Source organism: Zingiber officinale, chromosome 5A (assembly GCF_018446385.1).
Source record: "Zingiber officinale cultivar Zhangliang chromosome 5A, Zo_v1.1, whole genome shotgun sequence".
NCBI lineage: Eukaryota > Viridiplantae > Streptophyta > Magnoliopsida > Zingiberales > Zingiberaceae > Zingiber > Zingiber officinale.
Genome location: NC_055994.1, coordinates 16286404 through 16305776, shown reverse-complemented (window position 1 = coordinate 16305776; position 19373 = coordinate 16286404). Strand labels below are relative to the sequence as shown.

The window sequence follows — 19373 nt, the reverse complement described above, 5'->3', positions numbered from 1 at the left end:
CGGTCTGCCCTCTATTTTGCGCCCACGTAGAAAATTGCTACGGTCGGTCTTCTAGGGCCGCTTGGCCCCCTGATGCTGAGGTGGCCTGCTGTGCCAATCGCTCGGCGTGAGTCTTTTGCTGCTGCTCCACTATCTTCGCTGCTCGCGCCTGGATGAGAGCGTCGAGCTCTTCTTGGGAGAGTGTCACGGTATGTTGACGTCCAGCTTCTTCCATCTTCCCCGCTCGGATTCAGATGTGTTCCCACAGACGGCGCCAATTTTATCATGTCCGAGTGCTGAGTCGACAAACGCTGGGGATGTGACACTCTCGTTGACGGCGTACGATCCTCCGACTAGTGTGAGCCTCCGGTGGAAACCTGCAAGCACAAAATCGGGCCGAGAAGGGATTCCCGGTGATGACCTTCCGACGCTCAAGTCATCTCCGGCGAAAAGAGATCGAAACAACGTAATGAGACCAAGAGCTACAGTAGATGAGAATGCATACCTCCGTCGAACATTGGGGGCCCTTATATAGGGCTCCCCGGAGGCGCGTGCATGCTCTTCGAAGCATGCACGCTCCTCAAAGCATACTTAGAAATGGTCGTGTCAGAAAAGTGCGTCTGACGTCATACCTCAACCGTCTGAGCATATCTCTAACGTGACAGTGGAAACTTCCACCGTATGATTCTCTGTCCGGTCCAGCCGCCAACCATGCTATTTGTCGGTGACACATGTCTCAAGAGGGATATCACCAGCTGCCCCCTTTGTCCTTTTCTACTCCTTTTTGTCTATTACTAGCCTGATCGGGAGAGATGCAGGGACCCACTGCCGTCCGGGATGGGACGTGTATTGGTCCGAGCGGGAGGGCCGCTCGGCCACATGCTCGGGCGGGAGTCTTCGTTGATTCGCAACTCGCCGAGCGAACAGGCTGCTTGGCGCCTCAACTTTCCTAGGCGGACTCACGAGCGTCGGAAACCCGGCCCGCAACCGAGCTGTTTCTGTGCCACCTCGGGCGCGATCGTGGTCAATCAACCAGGTGGCCTTCCGGTCGACCACATCTTTAGGTTGACTATCTTGGCTTTTACCTCCGTGTCATTGACCTCTATCCCGCACGGGACTCCACTCTTACTACCGGATCAAGAAACCAAAGTGAAGTTTAGGATAAGGTTTAGTTTCAATTCTGAATTTTGGAACCTTAAAACTTCAAGTTTTGATTTTCAAGGGTTATTAACCATTCCTAACCCTTTGTCATACACTTGTATCCATTTAGGAGGAGTTTTCATGTTGAAAGCAAGTATGGATTGGTTAAGGTAGACTTAGGTGGAGTTTAGGTTGAGGTTTAGCTTCTTTATTAAATTTTGAACCTCAAAACTTCGAGTTTTGGTTTTCCTAATTATTTAGGAACCCCAAGTCATTGTTGGTGCAATGATAGAAATTTGACCATGTTTTTAGGGGGAGTTACTTTTTGAAAACATAAAAATATTATCAAAGACCTTAGAAGGGGTTAAACCTTTGTGATGAATTAATACTCAGGGTCGAGTATTGGGGAGCAATGGAAGATTGGTTATCTTCATTGCTGGGATGATAAATGCTCTCGGCTGAGCATTGTGAAGAAGATTATTGTTCAAGAGGGGAGCATTGGGTTAATGAAGGGGATCGAACCTTCATTGGTAAAATGAAAAATGCTCTCAGATGAGCATTGTGAAGACGATTACTGCTCAAGGGGGAGCATTGAATACAATGAATGGGAGTTTCATTGGGAAGTTGATGCATGCTTTATGATGAGCATTGTGAAGTGAAGTAGAGCTCAAGGGGGAGCTTTGGAGACAATGAAGAATATGAGATCTTCATTGTGGGGTTGTTAACAACATGTGAGGTTGTAAATAATGAAGAGTTAACTCTCATGGAGAAGAGTTTGTTCTCTGATTTGATGTGTGGCAAAGGGGGAGAATGGAAAGTTAAGTTAGGTCTTCATCCAAAGCAAAAGGAGTTTGCCCTCTAGGAAAGGGAGAGAATGAAGGAAACTTTCATTCATGCCTTGTCATGAAAGGGTTAAGGCTAAGGCTATGGGATTTAGCCTTGTGATAAAGAAAGGGTTAAGGCTATGAGATTTAGTCTTGTGATAAAGAAGAGGTTAAGGCTATGAGATTTAGCCTTGGTGTAAAGAAGAGGTAAGACTATGGGATCTAGCCTTAGTGTAAAGAAGAAGTTAAGTTATGAGATTTAGCCTAACATAGTGGTATTGTCAAACATCAAAAAGAGGGAGATTGTTGGGGCAATTTTCCTAGGTCATGTTTGACCAGTTTGACTAAGCTTGAGTTGAGTCAAGCTTGAGTCGGGAATTGAGTTTTGATATTTGACAATGTATAGAGATTGCTAGAGCAATCGTCTGATTGTGGAGATGGTCAAAGGATTGACCAGGTTGATGAAAAGACAAGTCAAGTGGGTTAGTGTTGACCGGAGACTTGACCGAGTAAGTCCTAACTGGAGTTTAGGCATTTGGGAAAGTCCTAACTGGAGGTTAGGCAAGAGAGAAGTCAAGTAGGCCAAGGTTGACAGGAGACTTGACTGGGTAAGTCCTAATTGGAGGTTAGGCAGTGGTGAAGTCCTAGCTGGAGATTAGGCAATGGTGAAGTCCTAACTGGAGGTTAGGCAGTGGAGAAGTCCTAACTGGAGGTTAGGCAATGGGAAAGTCCTAACTAGAGTTTAGGCATCTGGGAAAGTCCTAACTGGAGGTTAGGCAAGAGTGAAAATTCAAGTAGGTCAGTGTTGACCAGACTTGGTGGTGAAAGTCTTGATAAGTGAGATTAGGCAATTGGAAAGTCCTAGTATAGCTAGGCAAAAGGAAAGTCTTGGTAAGGAGCCAGGCAATTGGAAAGTCCAAGTGTGATCTTGGCAAAAGGAAAGTCCTAGTGAGGAGCCAGGCAATTGGAAAGTCCAAGTGTGATCTTGGCAAAGGTTATAAGTCCAAGCATGTAGTCTTGGCAAGGTAAGTCCTAGTGTGACTTGGCGAGGAGAATCCGACAACTAGGATGAGGCCGATGGAAGCTTCAGAAGGCAAGGCGTGAAGGATGGGGAGATATCCGAGGGATACAAGGCTGATGGAGGAGGCTAGAAGACTAGTTCGAGGTTGGTCGGGAGTAGCCAAATGCTAGGCGTGCAAACCTAATAGGTCACGGTTGACCAAGAGTTGGGTTTGGAAAGCTAGACTTGAGTTTGAGTCAAGCCCAGGGTGTTCAATCGATCGGGAGATCGATTGAACAGGCTCCAATCGATCAGCCGATCGATTGGAGTGTGCTGCGAGTGTCGGATGACTCCAATCGATCGATCGATCAATTGGGAGCATTACTCGCAAGCACAGAAGCTTTCTCAATCGATCGGGCGATCGATTGGGATCTACCAATCGATTGGTCGATCGATTGGGGAGGAGAAGCTCTCGCGCGGACGCGAGAGCACATAATGGGTTTGAATCGATCGGCCAATCAATTCAGATGGTCTCAATCGATCGGTCGATCGATTGGGAAGTGATCGTTGAGCAGGAAACGAGCAATGGACGGCTAGTATTATGCAGATGTGACGTGGCAATCGATTGGGACTAATTTGGATCAATTGGGAGCACTGTATAAAGTCTGGACGGAGCGTTTTCTTCACCAGAGCTTTGTGTTCTTCCTGCGACTTTTCGTGCGATCTTCACCGAGCTTCTTCCGATCTTCACCGCCAGTTCTTGAAAGCTCTTGGGGTGCATCTCCAAGGTTCAAGAGGCAACCTACATCAGCAAGATCAAGCAAGGAAAGGTTTTATTTTATACCCTTGTGTATTTTCTTCTTGTTTGAGTGATTCTTGTTGTGAGGTGTTTGTGTAAGGCTTCTCCGCCTTCGGCTGCGACCGAGAAGGAGTGTTTCATAGTGGAGGTGTGTGCTCGGTGTGTGGATCCTTAGATTAGTCACCTTTTCTTGAGGTGGATACCAAGTAAATCCTTGAGTTAGCGTTGGTTGTGTTTGTATTAGTATTCCGTTGCATATTATCCAGACGAAGCGACGAAACACTATTCACGCCCCCTCTAGTGGTACAACGATCCCAACAATAAGAGTCTCATCCTTTTCCAATCGGAAGTTGCTGAGTTGATTTCTGAGCATATCTCGTCTTATCAGTTTTGTCTCCGAGGTGGCTTCGTGGAATTTAGAGAATTTTTCTTAAAGATCTTTGCCAGTTGTAATAGCTAATTTGGTGAGTTCTTGCGCTAGTAATACGCTTAACAAGTGAAACTCAGCCATATCATTAGCAGTGAACTCATCTCTTTTTTTTGGTCCATAGTTGCTCCTCGATTTCTTTACCATCCTTGTCCTGGGTACTCCGAAACCATATTTTATACTAAGCATAATTTCAAAATTATTTTTTAAAAATACTTTCATTTTTTCCATATTGTGAATTCGCCCTCGATCTTAGGTAGGTGGATATTTGATCCGGTCATTGCTTGATCCCTTCTTTATTGTTGCACAGACAGTAATTAGTTTTTCTGGTGGTCCGAACTCTGATACTAACATTTGGTGCCGCAGGAGAGGTTCAAATAACTAGAGAGGAGGTGTGAATATTGACATGCAAATAAAGTTAATCTATTTTTCTGGTTAAAGATCTAGCAAAGACACATATTAACAATATAAAAAACACATAAAAGAAAGGAAAGAGATTAGATGAATTATTTGGTTACAATGCTCAGGTTGTTAGTTCAAAAACTATGAAAGCTCCACTAAGATTTCATTCTTCCAATACAAATTGAAGACGAAGAAACCCCTGACAATAATTAAGTACAAGACTAATAAAGAGCTGAATGAACATGAACTAAGTAGGTGTATTGTATTGAATTTCGAGCTTCAGTCCTTCATTTATAGTCTCCATCTTTGATTTGATCGTTTGCTGACGTGGAGCCTTCCGGGCGCTCAGAAATAGTCTGGGCGCCTGGACTTGTCAAACTCGATACAGTCTGGCAACGGTCCACTAACGGCTCTGGATGACTTCTCGCATTCCGGGCATCGAAAGTGATACGGACACCTAGAGTCTGCTAACGTGGATGTCATCTTGATCTGTCTCGGTAATAGATGCTGCTGAGTGGTCAACTTGTGAAGTTGACTATTTTCTTCTCTGATCGTCTGAGTGATTACATCTCGAAATTAAGCTCACTACAACTCAATTACATTCTTCTCCTCAAGCAATCTTCTTTTTGATTTCTCATCTCTTAAATACACCCCATGAATCCTTCTCACCCTAAGATACTTTTCTACAATTTCTTGTCTTCCAAATACACTAAACCCATCGACTCCCCATTATTCACGACCACTAGTGTCTTTTACCATAACAGATGCTCATGTGTTTACCTAAATCTCTATACACTTAGATACACAACTTAAACACAGAACTTAAATTCTTATCCAGAAAGCTTTTACAAAATTGTAACTTAACCCCGCAAGGTACTTACACTCGTAATTTTCTATTAAAATTTATATTGCAAGTGACAATGAGATCTAACGTAAGTTTTTTAACAGAATAAATTTCTTTGATTTAACGTAATTTAATATTATAGATATATTTTGCATTTCTTTGATTTTCTTCCCTCCTACGTTAGTTTTATGAATGACCATATTTAAACCCCCAAACTCGATCCATGGCATCAACATACCAGTCTAAAACTAGAAATCAATCTGAAGATAAAAGGACCATTTTTCTGCTATAGTTATACACATAAAACTAGAAATCGTTTCTCCTCTCATGAAGCTATTAACCCGCAAGAATAAACAGTCAATCATGATTGCCTGAATCCGGATTTGTCAAGAAATGCTGCAACTTCTTTCAGCTGATATATAAACCCTACTAAAGCCAAATTTGCATCAGGGTACGATAAAGAAAAACTTCACAAGGAGTGTGCTTATACTAAGAGGCAATTAAAGACATTAAAGACTTGGGACAAAAAAGAAACTTTGCTTCTTAGGAATCAGCTGCTTTTTCTGGAAGCTTGCTGTCAGGGGCTTTCAGAACGTCACGGTCCATCAAAAGCTGAAGCTCAGGCTTTGCCAAATCTTGGATTGCAGAAACTGATGATTGTAGGAATGCATGTAGTATTTTGGAACTGTAAGAGGCCACCAGAAGATGTACATTGGCAGATAATCTATTAATGGATATCACATTCATGATCTTTTTACCAAAGAAGAGCAATTTGTTTCTTACCTGTGACCTTGAGCCCAAATGTCACACTTGCCTTCTAGAGCCATTTTCCACAGAGTAGTGGCAAAACTAGGGGAGTTGAGAACAAGTTTCCTGATCAGCCTGCTAGAGTGAAAGTTCTCGAAAACATGTTCCTCTTCTGTTTCATTTGTCTTGGGCAACACAGCTAGAGAAGCAATTGCTTCATGCAAGGCAGTTATTCTATCAGTAAAAGATTGCAAGATGCCATCGCTTCCACCAACAGCTAACTGCAACAGAGGGGATTGGTACGACAAAAAATATGAGGGGTCATCTCTGAGGATTAAATCCATGCAAAAAAATCACTTGCCGAGAAACCCTTAAATATTAAATTTAAAAACAAAATCCAAGGATCATCAACAGGAACCAGAATAACCAAGAAATGAGAAAATTCCAGGGCTGTTGGCCAGACTAAATAAGTTATGTAGTTCAAAAAGAGAAATGGCAGGCCAAACCTCATAAACAACATCTTTGCCAAAGTTCGAACAGAGTAGCTCGCCAATATTATCAATACAAATTCCAAAGAGTCCCTGCAATAAAATCATCACATCTTTCTTTATTATATTCACATATTGCATGCACTAAAAAACAGTAGACTTGATTTTGGATTCCCAACATCTACATTTTAAAAATACTAGAGATCTGTAATGATGACTGAAAATTTAGAAAAAGAAAAAAGAGGTTCAATTTGGGAGAAAGCCAAATCAGTCGAGAGGATATTCCCTCTCTTCCCCCTTTCTACCCAAAGAAATGGAAGAAAACTCTTTTCTTACCCCATTTTCCCTACCCTCGCTTCTTTTTCCTCACCTTTTCTCCATAAGGAACACAACTTCAGAAAACATATGACAATTTCCATTTCTAAATACCACTAACTTATGCTTCTAAATATCTGATTGATCCTCTAGATTACAGAGCCCACAATTTCCTTCCATCTATCCCTACATGAACATCATATATGTGATAGTGTTCAATCAACAGCCCACTGCATAATCTGATTATTCAATTCGGTTAATCTACAAGTCATAGCTAAAGAAGAGTCAAGTATATTCATGCAGTATCAAAATCTTTATTAGCAATATTATGTGCTTCAGTTTGTAAGAGCATAGCTTACAATAGATCCCAATAACTATGTGCCAATTTAAAATATTGAACATGCATGAGACACCACTGCATATTATTATGTTGTAATAAGCTCAGGCTAATAAGAGGTAGAAAAAGAATAATTCCTTGAGAATAATGTGTTGTATGCACATTATACAAGCAGAATAGTATTTTATTTTCTCAAAAAAAAAAAATTAGTGAGTTTTACCTCAGCAAGCCCACTCTCGACTAATAATTCACGTCTCCTACGAAACGAGTCTTTCTTGCTTCCAGTAGCAGACTGAACTATTCTACCTTCCTTTTCATTATTATCAATCAAGTTCTCCCCTTGTTCTACTGGAACTTGGTTTATTTCTGAGACATCCTTTGTCTCATCCGCCTGCAATGAATTTCAAGGGCTTTGATTTATTCCCAACTCTGGTGAAAGCACAAAGTGGGTAGAATTATGTGCTTGCCTGTTCAAAGAGAGAAGCAACAGATAAATTCAAACAAACCAGGTCCTCAGGTGTGAAATATAGTGAACTATGTGGATGAAGCAGCTGTAGTATCATTCGCCTTCCATTCTGGTAAGTGATAAAAAAACCTTTTTTTCATTAGTAGCAAGAAAACAGGTTTAGTTAAAACCACAAACACTAACATAATTGTTCCTGTGCAACGCATCAGCTTGTATAATGCAAAAGCAAATACCTTATCCAATACTAGCTCCTTCAGCATCGTTTGGAGTTCTTGTATCACAATCTGTAAGATGATCTCCAATTTTGTTATGAATTGACAATGTTTTATCAAATAAACAGAGGAACTACTAACCTTTGTTAGAAGCTTTGTGTCATCCACTACTGAAAGGGTACAAACAAGCAACTGAAATAAAATATTGTAAAATTAGTATGAATTCATGATGTCAGATATTTTCTTTCATCTTTAAAAAATCAACGGCAATTTACCAAACAGCGCACCTAAAGTTTTAAATTTACTAAAAGGCGTATGTTACTTTACTATTTACCAAAGGGTGCACATTTTCAAGTGCAATTCCAATTTTACCCTCTTGACAATATGACTTTTTCTACCGTGTTTTTCTTTTCTCTACCGTTTTTCTCTCTCTTCTCTTTTTTATAGGCATGCAGAACATATGAATAATATTACATAAGATTTAGTCAATTTTTTAATAATATTTTAATACATTTAAAGAAACCAAAATAAATAATGGTTAGCATATTTGAACTCCTTGCAATCTCAGAAATCCACCGGAACTGAAATGAGTGTAATCGAAGCTCTCTAGGTCCATCAGTGGATTTCGATCAAAACCCACTATTGGACCTAGAGAGCTCCGATTATACTCATTTCAGTTTCTATGGGTTTCTCAGGTTTCAAGGAATTCAAATATGGTATTCATTATTTATTTTAGCTTTTCAGAGTTGTTAACATGTAAAATGAAAGAATCGTCAAAAAAGCCCATATTGGACCTGATATGGAATGAGCCTGATATGAAATCATATTAGGCCCGATATCATTCCATATCAGGCCCAATGTGGACCCTTTTGACGATTCTTCCATTTTACATATTAACATCTATGAAAAGCTGAAATAAATAATGGATACCATATACGTGGGCCTGATATGATTCCATATGGGTCTTTTTAATGATTCTTCCATTTTACATATTAACATCTATGAAAAGCCGAAATAAATAATGGATATCATATTTAAACTCCTTGAAACCTCAGAAATCCATAAGAACTGAAATGGGTGCAACCGTAACCCTCTATATCCATCAGTGGATTTTGACCGAAATCCACTGATGGACCTAGAGAGCTCCGATTACACTCATTTCACTTATAGTGGATTTCTGAGATTGCAAGGAATTCAAATATACTATCCATTATTTATTTTGGCTTCTTTAGATGTATTAAAATGTTATTAAAAAATTGACTAAATCTATGTAATGTTATTCATATGTTATGCATGCTTGTAAAAAGAGAAGAGAGAGAAAAATGGTAGAAAAGGTCAGATTGTCAGAAGGGTAAAACAGGAATTGCATTTGAAAAGGTGCTCCCTTTGGTAAATAGTAAAGTAACATACGCCTTTTAGTAAATTTAAAACTTTAGGTGCGTTGTTTGGTAAATTGTCGAAAAATAAATTACAACACATTAGATCTTATTATTACTAATGGGCCATTACAAACAAATCATATCAAACAATTAAAACTATCTAAACTATTGTTAGACTAGGAGATCAAAAGATGACAAACTAAACAAACAAATCATGCAAAAAAAAAGTCCTAACAAAAAAATATTTTCTTGTAATATGAAACTCTACTCAAAAGAAAAACAAATCAAACTATCTAAAACCTTGATAGATGCTCATGCAACTCCAACAACTCTATACCTTTGAACCGAGAAAAATAATGAAAATTATTAATAGATGTATCTAACTGATAATTAATATACACAAGGCAGAAAAGCGAACAAAATGAAAGCTGTGTTATTATCTAGAGAAAATAATATTCATACCAAAAGGGCACAAATAATAAAGTTACAGGAGAGCAAGAACATGATATAGTAATCAAACTTGGATAGCTTCATATGCTTCCAGAACTAAAGGGTTAAGAGAGCACTTACAAGACTTCCAAACTGATCAAGAGAAAGCTTTCTGATATGACTTTTCACGCCTTTAATAATTTTTTTCCTTTCCTGAGAGAACCACAATTCAAACTCAAGGATAAGGTTTTGCAGAAAAAACATTTTTTCTGAGGTTAAAGTAATTATAATCTATATCCTAAGAAAATCACTAAGTTGCATCTTTCCAAATGAAAGTGCCAAATAATCACCTACTAAAACAAGTTGTCAGGGGTGGCCATAATACTAGGTCATAGAAACAAAAAAAAAACATAAAAAGGACAAACATACTCTTGTGCTATCAATCTAAATATATTGAAAATAATTGTCCCTAATAAGCACCAGAGCTGGCTAAAAGAAATGAATAAGCACACATAATCATAACACACACCTTTGCAGTTGCATGCTTTACACAGATGATACAGATCTTTAGTCCATCTCTTGTTCGGACCATTCGTGCAAGAAGAGGCTCTTTTACATTTTTGCTTTTGTTTTTCCTCTTCTTCTGCGTCTCTGGGGCTGAGATTTGTGTATTCTCCTCTTCAGTAAGTGAATCTTGCACAAGAAGAGGTATAAGTTGTTGAATCACATCTGCAGCAGAGGACTTAAGAGGGAAACATATTAGATAAGATCTTAAGAGGAAACACATTAGACAAAGTCTTATTAGCATGAATGTTAGAGTGAGAAAATCACCTTGTCGGCAATGGTAAAAAACTCAAGGATTGCTTTGTGCACAATTGAATGGTTGACAATCCCTTTCTCAATTAATGACTGAAATACAGAATACATATGACGTACTACAGATGATTTTTGTAGTTGGAGCCTAGAAATTATATCCACCAGTCTGAAATAAGACAGCACATAATAAGATCATCAAGATAAAAAAAAATAACAACAAAGTTATTCTGATGCATGGTTTGAAATTCCATGTCATGCCAGACAGGGGTTGCCAAAGTGTACTACTTCAATACATTAGCAAAACTTGGCGTTGGCCAATTAGTATCGTACTGTGTTGGCCCATGTCAGCATGCATCAAAACTGACTGAGATGAGCTTAAGTGAAATTTTACTAATGCACGTAATTTATTTTTTTTGTAACTTGTTTTCCAAAATTCTAGTTTAATTCATTACCTAATTTTTAGTCTTATTTTCAAAAATAATTAAGCAAAGAAAAAGAAAACAAAATTACTTAAAAATAAAATTAATGCTTACTCAAATTCTTCTCAACATGTGTTATACTAAAATTAAGGAAAATTCATTTGTATAATTGGTATATATTTAAAGTAAAAAAAATCTAAGTTGAAGATGATTGAATGCGTAAATTCATTAAGGCACACTTTATCACATGTCGTGGAGTATCGCCACAGCATTTATTAAAATATTTCAAATCAATTGACAATGTAGTTGTTAGTGTTATTTTTTAAAATAAATGCATGCCAAAATCCTGAGTGCCAACATGGTACACTGTCAAAACAGCTCAGTAAATATAACATTTCTAACTTTCCATTTAAAAAACCTTCTCCAAGCCACTCTTTTTCTCTTTGTTAACATTCTCCCATCTCCCCTTCTATATTAGTCCAATAACTGTCTTGTAGAATTTTTTAGAATAATGTTGCATTAACAGAATCGGTGGTCAGAGAAAGAGAAGCAACAAACTGTCACAAAAATAAGATGCATATGGGAAAAGAACCTTTCCCATCGCTTACCTGCCAGAATTTGTCAAGGTTAGGTCCTTAAATAACTGAAGCTCAGTAGAGTACATCTCCACCAAAAGGCTTTGTTTTTGAGACCCACTCGCCAAATGGAACACGTAGTCAATGACTGCAAAAAGGAAAAAAAATAAAACCGTGTTGAAAACTCAGAACCAATCCTTTTTTATTTAAATCAAATGCGATTATGTAGATTCAAGCTAATGATCCTATCTAATACAAATCTGAAATATTGAGATGATATAATTTATAACAATAATTCTTGCACTTGCAGAATAATCACAATAGGCTTGCATATAACCCGACTTCCTTTTTCAACAAATTAAAATTAGCTTTAAAGATCCAAAAAAAAAATTGCATTGCATGAATTGCTTATATCATGCATACCTGCAGATCCAACTGAATGACGCAGAAGTGCGGTAACATGGCCGTGAAGAGAGGATATGAACACTTCTAATTGTTTTTTGCTAGCTGAGGTACAAAAGGAAGAAATTTAGTCGACTTTACAAAAGACTTGCATAAAAGAAACATCTACTACCCATGAGTTAGGGAAAATACCATGATCCAAAATTTTCTTTACTAAATGAACTGCATATTTTTTGCATGAAAGGGCGAGAAGATGAGGCCGAAGAGCATCAAAAATAGAATCCCTTTCTTCTTGCGTACAGTACTTGACACATGTCTGAGGAATAGTGAAAATCAATAATGAACTAAATTCATGTAAACCCTAAACATGTCATTTGATGAAGAACTCTATGTCTAATATTCCACTGCAAGTAACATAGTGACAATATGAAACTGAAACACAAGGAGATCAAGCACTGGATTTTTATTTCATAATGGAATAATAGGGCCCATAGTAAAAACTTGACTCACTTGGAACACCCGTGCAAGAACATGCGAGCCAGCAATCTCCAAATATTTTCCATTCATCTTCTGTAGAGCTTGAGTTACTAGCCTAAAGATATACACCGATATTATAGATAAACAAGATAGGGAGGGAGATAACTCATTGAGCACTTACTTGGATCGTTCTTCATTGCCAACATTGTAACGTCTCATTTTTTCCCACAAAGAAGCAAGCTCCTGCAAGATACTTTAACTTCTTAGATAAAAATCTAACAAACAGCTTTGAATATTCTGAAAATGTATGTATCTCAACACGTTGAAGAGGGAACAAAAGAAAATCAGAAAATTGTGTAAAATTTTTAAAATGACGATGTAGTATGACTATGAGAAAGAAATAAATGTCATCATATCAGCTTCGATGAAGATATGAAACAACCAGGAAAAACAAAGAATAAAATGTTTGAACAAATTGGTTAATGTATTTATAACTGGTGAATGCAAGAACACAATAGAATGAAAAATGGGAACAAGTTGACCCTGAATTTGGGCTCCTAAAGGCCAATGCATGGGATGGATTCTCTGAGATTGCTATAAACTTGGTGTTATAAGTGTTGGCCAACTAGATATTCAGTATGAGTGATTTAACTAAAAATAGTAACTCTATCTCATCTTCATCTTTAGGTCTTTGATGCCGTGAACCAGGTACCAAAACATTATTAGGCAGCATTTAGTGGATTGAAGTGTCATCTTGCAGAGTAATGCAGATTACCTGGCGAGCAGATTAAGACAAACATCACATGTGCAAAACTTTTAGCAGTGTTTACATAGTGATTCTTCGAAATTAGAGAAATTGCATATTTGCCATTACATAAGTCAAAATTTTAAATGTCATTAATTACATTATGTATCCAAAAAAATAGATTTGTTATGATAACAATTTTTATTGACCATAATTAAGATATATGTTCTTAATTCTAACCTCTGACTTTTATTTATGATGGTAATTATTTTTTTCAATTAATATACAATTTCTATCCAAAGTGGATCCTAAAAGAACATATGGCAATCCATTTTTTCCAAATATTCTAGTCAAATTCTATGTGATTTACCTTGAACCAAATGATTAATAGACTATTAGAGGAAGAAAAAGCTGAAGCAATAGAGTATGTCAAAACAAGAAGAAAAAACAAAGTGTTTTTTTTCAAAATATAAAAGAAATATATAGCTCTGACATACATGTCTAAGATGGTACAAATATATACTTAGGCGATGTAAGGTACAACTATTAATTTGTAATTTTTCAACTTTAACTCTTTCACTTGAAAATGGCAGCTGCGTGGCACAGTTGATATTTGAAAAAATTATGAACCCTCCCCTGATAGAGGTAGAAAATTTGGGAGAAACGGCTAGAGCTACTGGTTCATTTGGCTCAACCACAGCAATCACAGAAGCATCAACAAGTCAAGAGTTTGCTTTTTCAGCGGCAAAGAAATCTCTTATAAACCGGTTATATAACATGGAGGTTATGATACAAATTCCGGGTATAGCTGATACTAAAGTTCAAGCCATATTGGACACCGGAGCTACGACCTGCTGCATATGCAAGGACGCTTTACCTAAAGGAGCATTTGAAGAAATTAATTACAAGGTAATCTTTTCAGGAATTAATTCCCAGCAGGAGTCAACAAAGAAGTTAAGGAATGGATATATGATGATTGGGGTGCATAAATTTCGGATACCTTTCACTTACCAACTTGAGATGAATCTTAAAGATGGAATTCAGATGCTAATTGGCTGTAATTTTATCAGATCAATGGCAGGAGGTCTAAGAATTGAAGGAACGGAGGTAACTTTCTATAAAGAAATTACTACAATAAATACTTCTTCTGAAATTTATGTTTCAGCCAAGGCAATTCCGGAGTTAGAAATGAATGAGGATGAATATTTAAATCTTTCTGAGGAATTATTAATCCCTAAGCAACAAGCTCTTATAGGGATTGATTTCAAGACACAATTTGCACCAACATTACAAAGGTTAAAGGAAGCTGGGTTTATTGGAGACAATCCTGTGCAGCATTGGGCAAAAAATAAGGTAATCTGTACCTTAGATATTATTAATCCTGACATCACAATACAGGATAAACCTCTGAAACATATTACCCCGGCAATGGAAGCTTCCTTTGGAATTCATATTGATTTATTGCTGAAGTTAAAGGTAATTAGGCCAAGTACAAGCCGACATAGAACTATGGCATTCATTGTTGAATCAGGAACTATTATGGATCCTATTACCGGCCAAGAAAAGATGGGCAAAGAGAGACTTGTTTTCAATTACAAGACTCTTAATGACAATACTCATAAAGATCAGTACTCTTTACCTGGTATTAATCTGATTCTGAAAAAGATAGGAAATGGGAAGATCTTTTCAAAATTTGACCTGAAGTCAGGATTTCATCAGGTCATGATGAACCCTGAGTCGATACCATGGACAGCTTTTTGGGTACCACAGGGATTATTTGAATGGTTAGCAATGCCCTTTGGGCTGAAAAATGCACCAGCGGTATTTCAGCGGAAAATGGATATGTGCTTCAAAGGGTGTGAAGAATTTCTGGTAGTTTATATTGATGACATATTAGTCTTCTCGACTAATAAAGAGCAACATTCCAAGCATCTCTGTAAAATGATGGATATCTGTCAGAAAGAAGGTTTAGTCCTCTCCCCAACCAAAATGAAGATAGCTCAACCAGAAATCGAGTTTTTGGGAGTAATTATTGGTAACCGGAGGATTAAACTTCAACAACACATCATCAAGAAGATTATCAATTTTGATGAAGAAACCCTTACAACACTAAAGGGGTTAAGGTCTTTTCTGGGCATTCTAAATTATGCAAGATCTCATATCCCTAATCTAAGCAAGCTATTGGGGCCTCTCTACTCGAAGACATCCCCTCATGGGGACAAAAGATTTAAGACTTCAGATTGGGCAATAATTAAGGAAGTCAAGAAGTTAGTACAAACTCTACCTGACCTGGAGTCACCACCTGAAAATGCATACATTATTATTGAAACCGATGGTAGCATGGAAGGATGGGGTGCAGTTTGCAAATGGAAACAGTCAAAATTCGATTCAAGAAAGACTGAGAAGATCTACGCTTATGCAAGCGGTAAATTTCCAGTAATTAAATCAACCATTGATGCAGAGATATACGCCTGCATGGAGGCACTTAATGCTATGAAGATTCATTATCTGGATCGTAAGGAGATTACCTTATGTACAGACTGTCATGCCATTATTAAATTCTTCAACAAGACGGTGGACAACAAGCCATCCCGAGTCAGGTGGATATCATTCATTGATTACATTACTGGTACTGGAGTTGAAATAAAGTTCGAGCACATAGAAGGGACGAATAATGAGCTGGCAGACGCATTATCAAGATTAGTGCATAACATAACAAGATGAGGTATCACTTTCGCAAAATCAAATCAAATTATTAAAGCAAGTTGATGACTCAGTGGAAGAAACAAAAGATGCCTCTGCCACGATTAAAGATATCCTTGGTAAGACTATCCTGGCATTAAGCGCAAAAGCAATATCTTTTTAAATTCCTGTACGAAAAGAGACTGAGCCTCGGGGAGCCGTGTCTTTTCATAGGTGGTATTGTAAAACCAATGGGCGGCCACTGGTTTAGGGCCGACAATGGTTAATAATTGGGGATGACAGGCGTGTAAAGAGAAGAAAGATAAGATTCGCTCTTATCAGATCTTACTTAGCCTATAAAAACCCCTTCTTAGAAACTAGCAGGACACACAAATTTACAAAGGATCTTTTGAGTCTGGGCGCTGAGGCACTTGAACTCAAGGATTACAAACACTATCTTCTTATCTTCTCACACTCACTCACTAGTAGAACTCCGAATTATTTTCGTGTGTCCTGCTAGTTTCTAAGAAGGGGTTTTTATAGGCTAAGTAAAGTAAGATCTGATAAGAGCGAATCTTATCTTTCTTCTCTTTACACGTCTGTCATCCCCAATTATTAACCATTGTCGGCCATAAACCAGTGGCCGCCCATTGGTTTTACAATACCACTTACAATACCACCTATGAAAAGGCACGGCTCCCCGAGGCTTAGTCTCTTTTCGTACAGGAATCTAAAAAGATATTGCTTTTGCGCTTAACGCCAGGATAGTCTTACCAAGGATATCTTTAATCGTGGCAGAGGCATCTTTTGTTTCTTCCACTGAGTCATCAACTTGCTTTAATAATTTGATTTGATTTTGCGAAAGTGATACCTCATCTTGTTATGTGATGCACTAATCTTGATAATGCGTCTGCCAACTCATTATTCGTCCCTTCTATGTGCTCGAATTTTATTTCAACTCCAGTACCAGTAATGTAATCAATGAATGATATCCACCTGACTCGGGATGGCTTGTTGTCCACCGTCTTGTTGAAGAATTTAATAATGGCATGACAGTCTGTACATAAGGTAATCTCCTTACGATCCAGATAATGAATCTTCATAGCATTAAGTCGTACATCTCTGCATCAATGGTTGATTTAATTACTGGAAATTTACCGCTTGCATATGCGCAGATCTTCTCAGTCTTTCTTGAATCGAATTTTGACTGTTTCCATTTGCAAACTTCACCCCATCCTTCCATGCTACCATCGGTTTCAATAATAATGTATGCATTTTCAGGTGGTGACTCCAGGTCAGGTAGAGTTTGTACTAACTTCTTGACTTCCTTAATTATTGCCCAATCTAAAGTCTTAAATCTTCTGTCCCCATGAGGGGATGTCTTCGAGTAGAGAGGCCCCAATAGCTTGCTTAGATTAGGGATATGAGATCTTGCATAATTTAGAATGCCCAGAAAAGACCTTAACCCCTTTAGTGTTGTAAGGGTTTCTTCATCAAAATTGATAATCTTCTTGATGATGTGTTGTTGAAGTTTAATCCTCCGGTTACCAATAATTACTCCCAAAAACTTGATTTCTGGTTGAGCTATCTTCATTTAGGTTGGGGAGAGGACTAAACCTTCTTTCTGACAGATATCCATCATTTTATATGCTTGGAATGTTGCTCTTCATTAGTCGAGAAGACTAATATGTCATCGATATAAACTACCAGAAATTCTCCACACCCTTTGAAGCACAAATCCATTTTCCGGTGAAACGCCGCTGATGCATTTTTCAGCCCAAAGGGCATTACTAACCATTCAAATAATCCCCATATAGCTGATCTCCCATTTAGTGGGGTAAGCTTGGTGGTTGTTGAAGCAGAATAATAAAAAAAGAAATTTTAAATAAGGGTATATGGGAAGCAGTGAGAATGAGGGCTAAAGAGAGAGCAAAAGTGAGTAGAAAACAAGGAAAGAGGGGAGGGGAAGGTGGGGGGAATAATTTTATCTTAAAATATATGGTGATATGATCAAATTATGTCAACTGGAAACCCCCTTCTTCAATTTTTAACTATTTCAATTTTTTTTTAAAAAATGTCTAACAGACAATGTCCTGCATATAGGACTCCAAAAAACTTAGCATATCAACCAAGCAGTATATTATCATAACATTAGGGAGGCATGTGAATGGATTATGTGCCAGAAGACATTTAGTAAACAAGATTCAAGATTCACTGGTTCCAAGTCAACAAAAGTCTGCAACGATCAAGATGCATTGATTCCTGGAACTAGAGTGGGAACAAGTGAAGTTAATGAGATATAAAGGGGTGGGTTAAGAACTTAAAAAAAAACACTGAAATACTGAATTATGTAAGTGGCACTAGTCGTTAATGATATTTACATGAATAGGGCGCAATTGTGCAATCAAAATCGAACTTACTTTCTCAAGGTGGTAATTTGGCTTCCTCTTCTTTTTCCTTGCTTCTGACATTTCCTGAACCAGCAGACAAACAAAACTGAGAATTTGGCAGGGTTTTATGGTCCTGCGTTGTCAGTGCAAATTAATAATGAAAAAATATAGTTCTGTTCCTCCTCATTATCATACTCAGTAAATTCAAGGGAATAAAACAACGACGATTGAACTCAGTGAACTTCGAATCAAGCTTACAAAAACTCAGGATAAAATAAAATTTCTCAACAAATATCAGTATTATCAACATAATAACTCATCCTGAAAGCCAAATAGAATAAAAAACGCTGCATGCAGAAACATCATAGGTAAACGGACCTTAGAGGCCAAACGCCGTTCTTTTGGAGTTTGAGGCTCCTTCGACCGAACAGAGGCCTTATTATCAGACTTGGGAGGCTTACTAGCTTTGAACCCCGGCTCCTTGGACTTCTTAGCATCCAGCAATTTGAGCTTTGCCGGCTTCGGAGCGGACTCCTTTGGCTTCTTCGACCAGGTCCCGCTTCTTCCCTCAGCCACTGAGACGGTGCGCTTCCTCTTCGTGCCGCCGCGCTCCTTTCCGGCCGCCATGAGCAAAGTTACACTCGATTCCGGGGTTAGGGTTTTGGTTATAGGTTTAAAAGGCAAATTCGAGAAACCCTAATCAGATTTCACAACCCGTGAAGAAAATCCGAACCCGACAGTTTTGAAGACTGCGAATCGGCCGAACCATTTAAAAAAAAAAATTGCCTATAAATTTCTATACAAATTTAAACATTTACATTCACTCTCCGAATCAGAATAAATTTATTTGTGATATCTAATCAAATCAATCTATTTATTTTAACTCTCTAACTCTTGCAAAATTATTATATTATTATCATTTGAATTTAAAACGTACAACTACTCATTTCTCTCCCAACGTTGAATACTGATTCATAACTCTAAATTTCGATGACGCACTCCTCCATGACTCCAAAACTCGACGACGCACTCTACTCCGTGACTCCAAACCATCAGTGACACACTCCACCTCTGTGACT

General features: G+C 38.0%; 1 protein-coding gene across 1 annotated transcript; it reads right to left on the bottom strand.

Moving 5' to 3' along the window:
- Window positions 1-5639: 5639 nt before the first annotated feature.
- LOC121980260 (pumilio homolog 24-like) lies at window positions 5640-19033 on the bottom strand. The gene is made up of 17 exons (XM_042532236.1): window positions 18673-19033; window positions 18325-18378; window positions 12659-12720; window positions 12511-12592; window positions 12193-12316; window positions 12022-12105; window positions 11632-11746; window positions 10620-10770; window positions 10318-10530; window positions 9930-10001; window positions 8122-8172; window positions 8002-8052; window positions 7770-7877; window positions 7523-7693; window positions 6669-6743; window positions 6199-6443; window positions 5640-6100 (listed from the first exon to the last, which is right to left on the bottom strand). The coding sequence occupies exons 1-17, from the start codon at window positions 18919-18921 to the stop codon at window positions 5959-5961; spliced, it is 2049 nt and encodes a 682-aa protein (XP_042388170.1). The 5' UTR covers window positions 18922-19033; the 3' UTR covers window positions 5640-5958.
- Window positions 19034-19373: the final 340 nt, after the last annotated feature.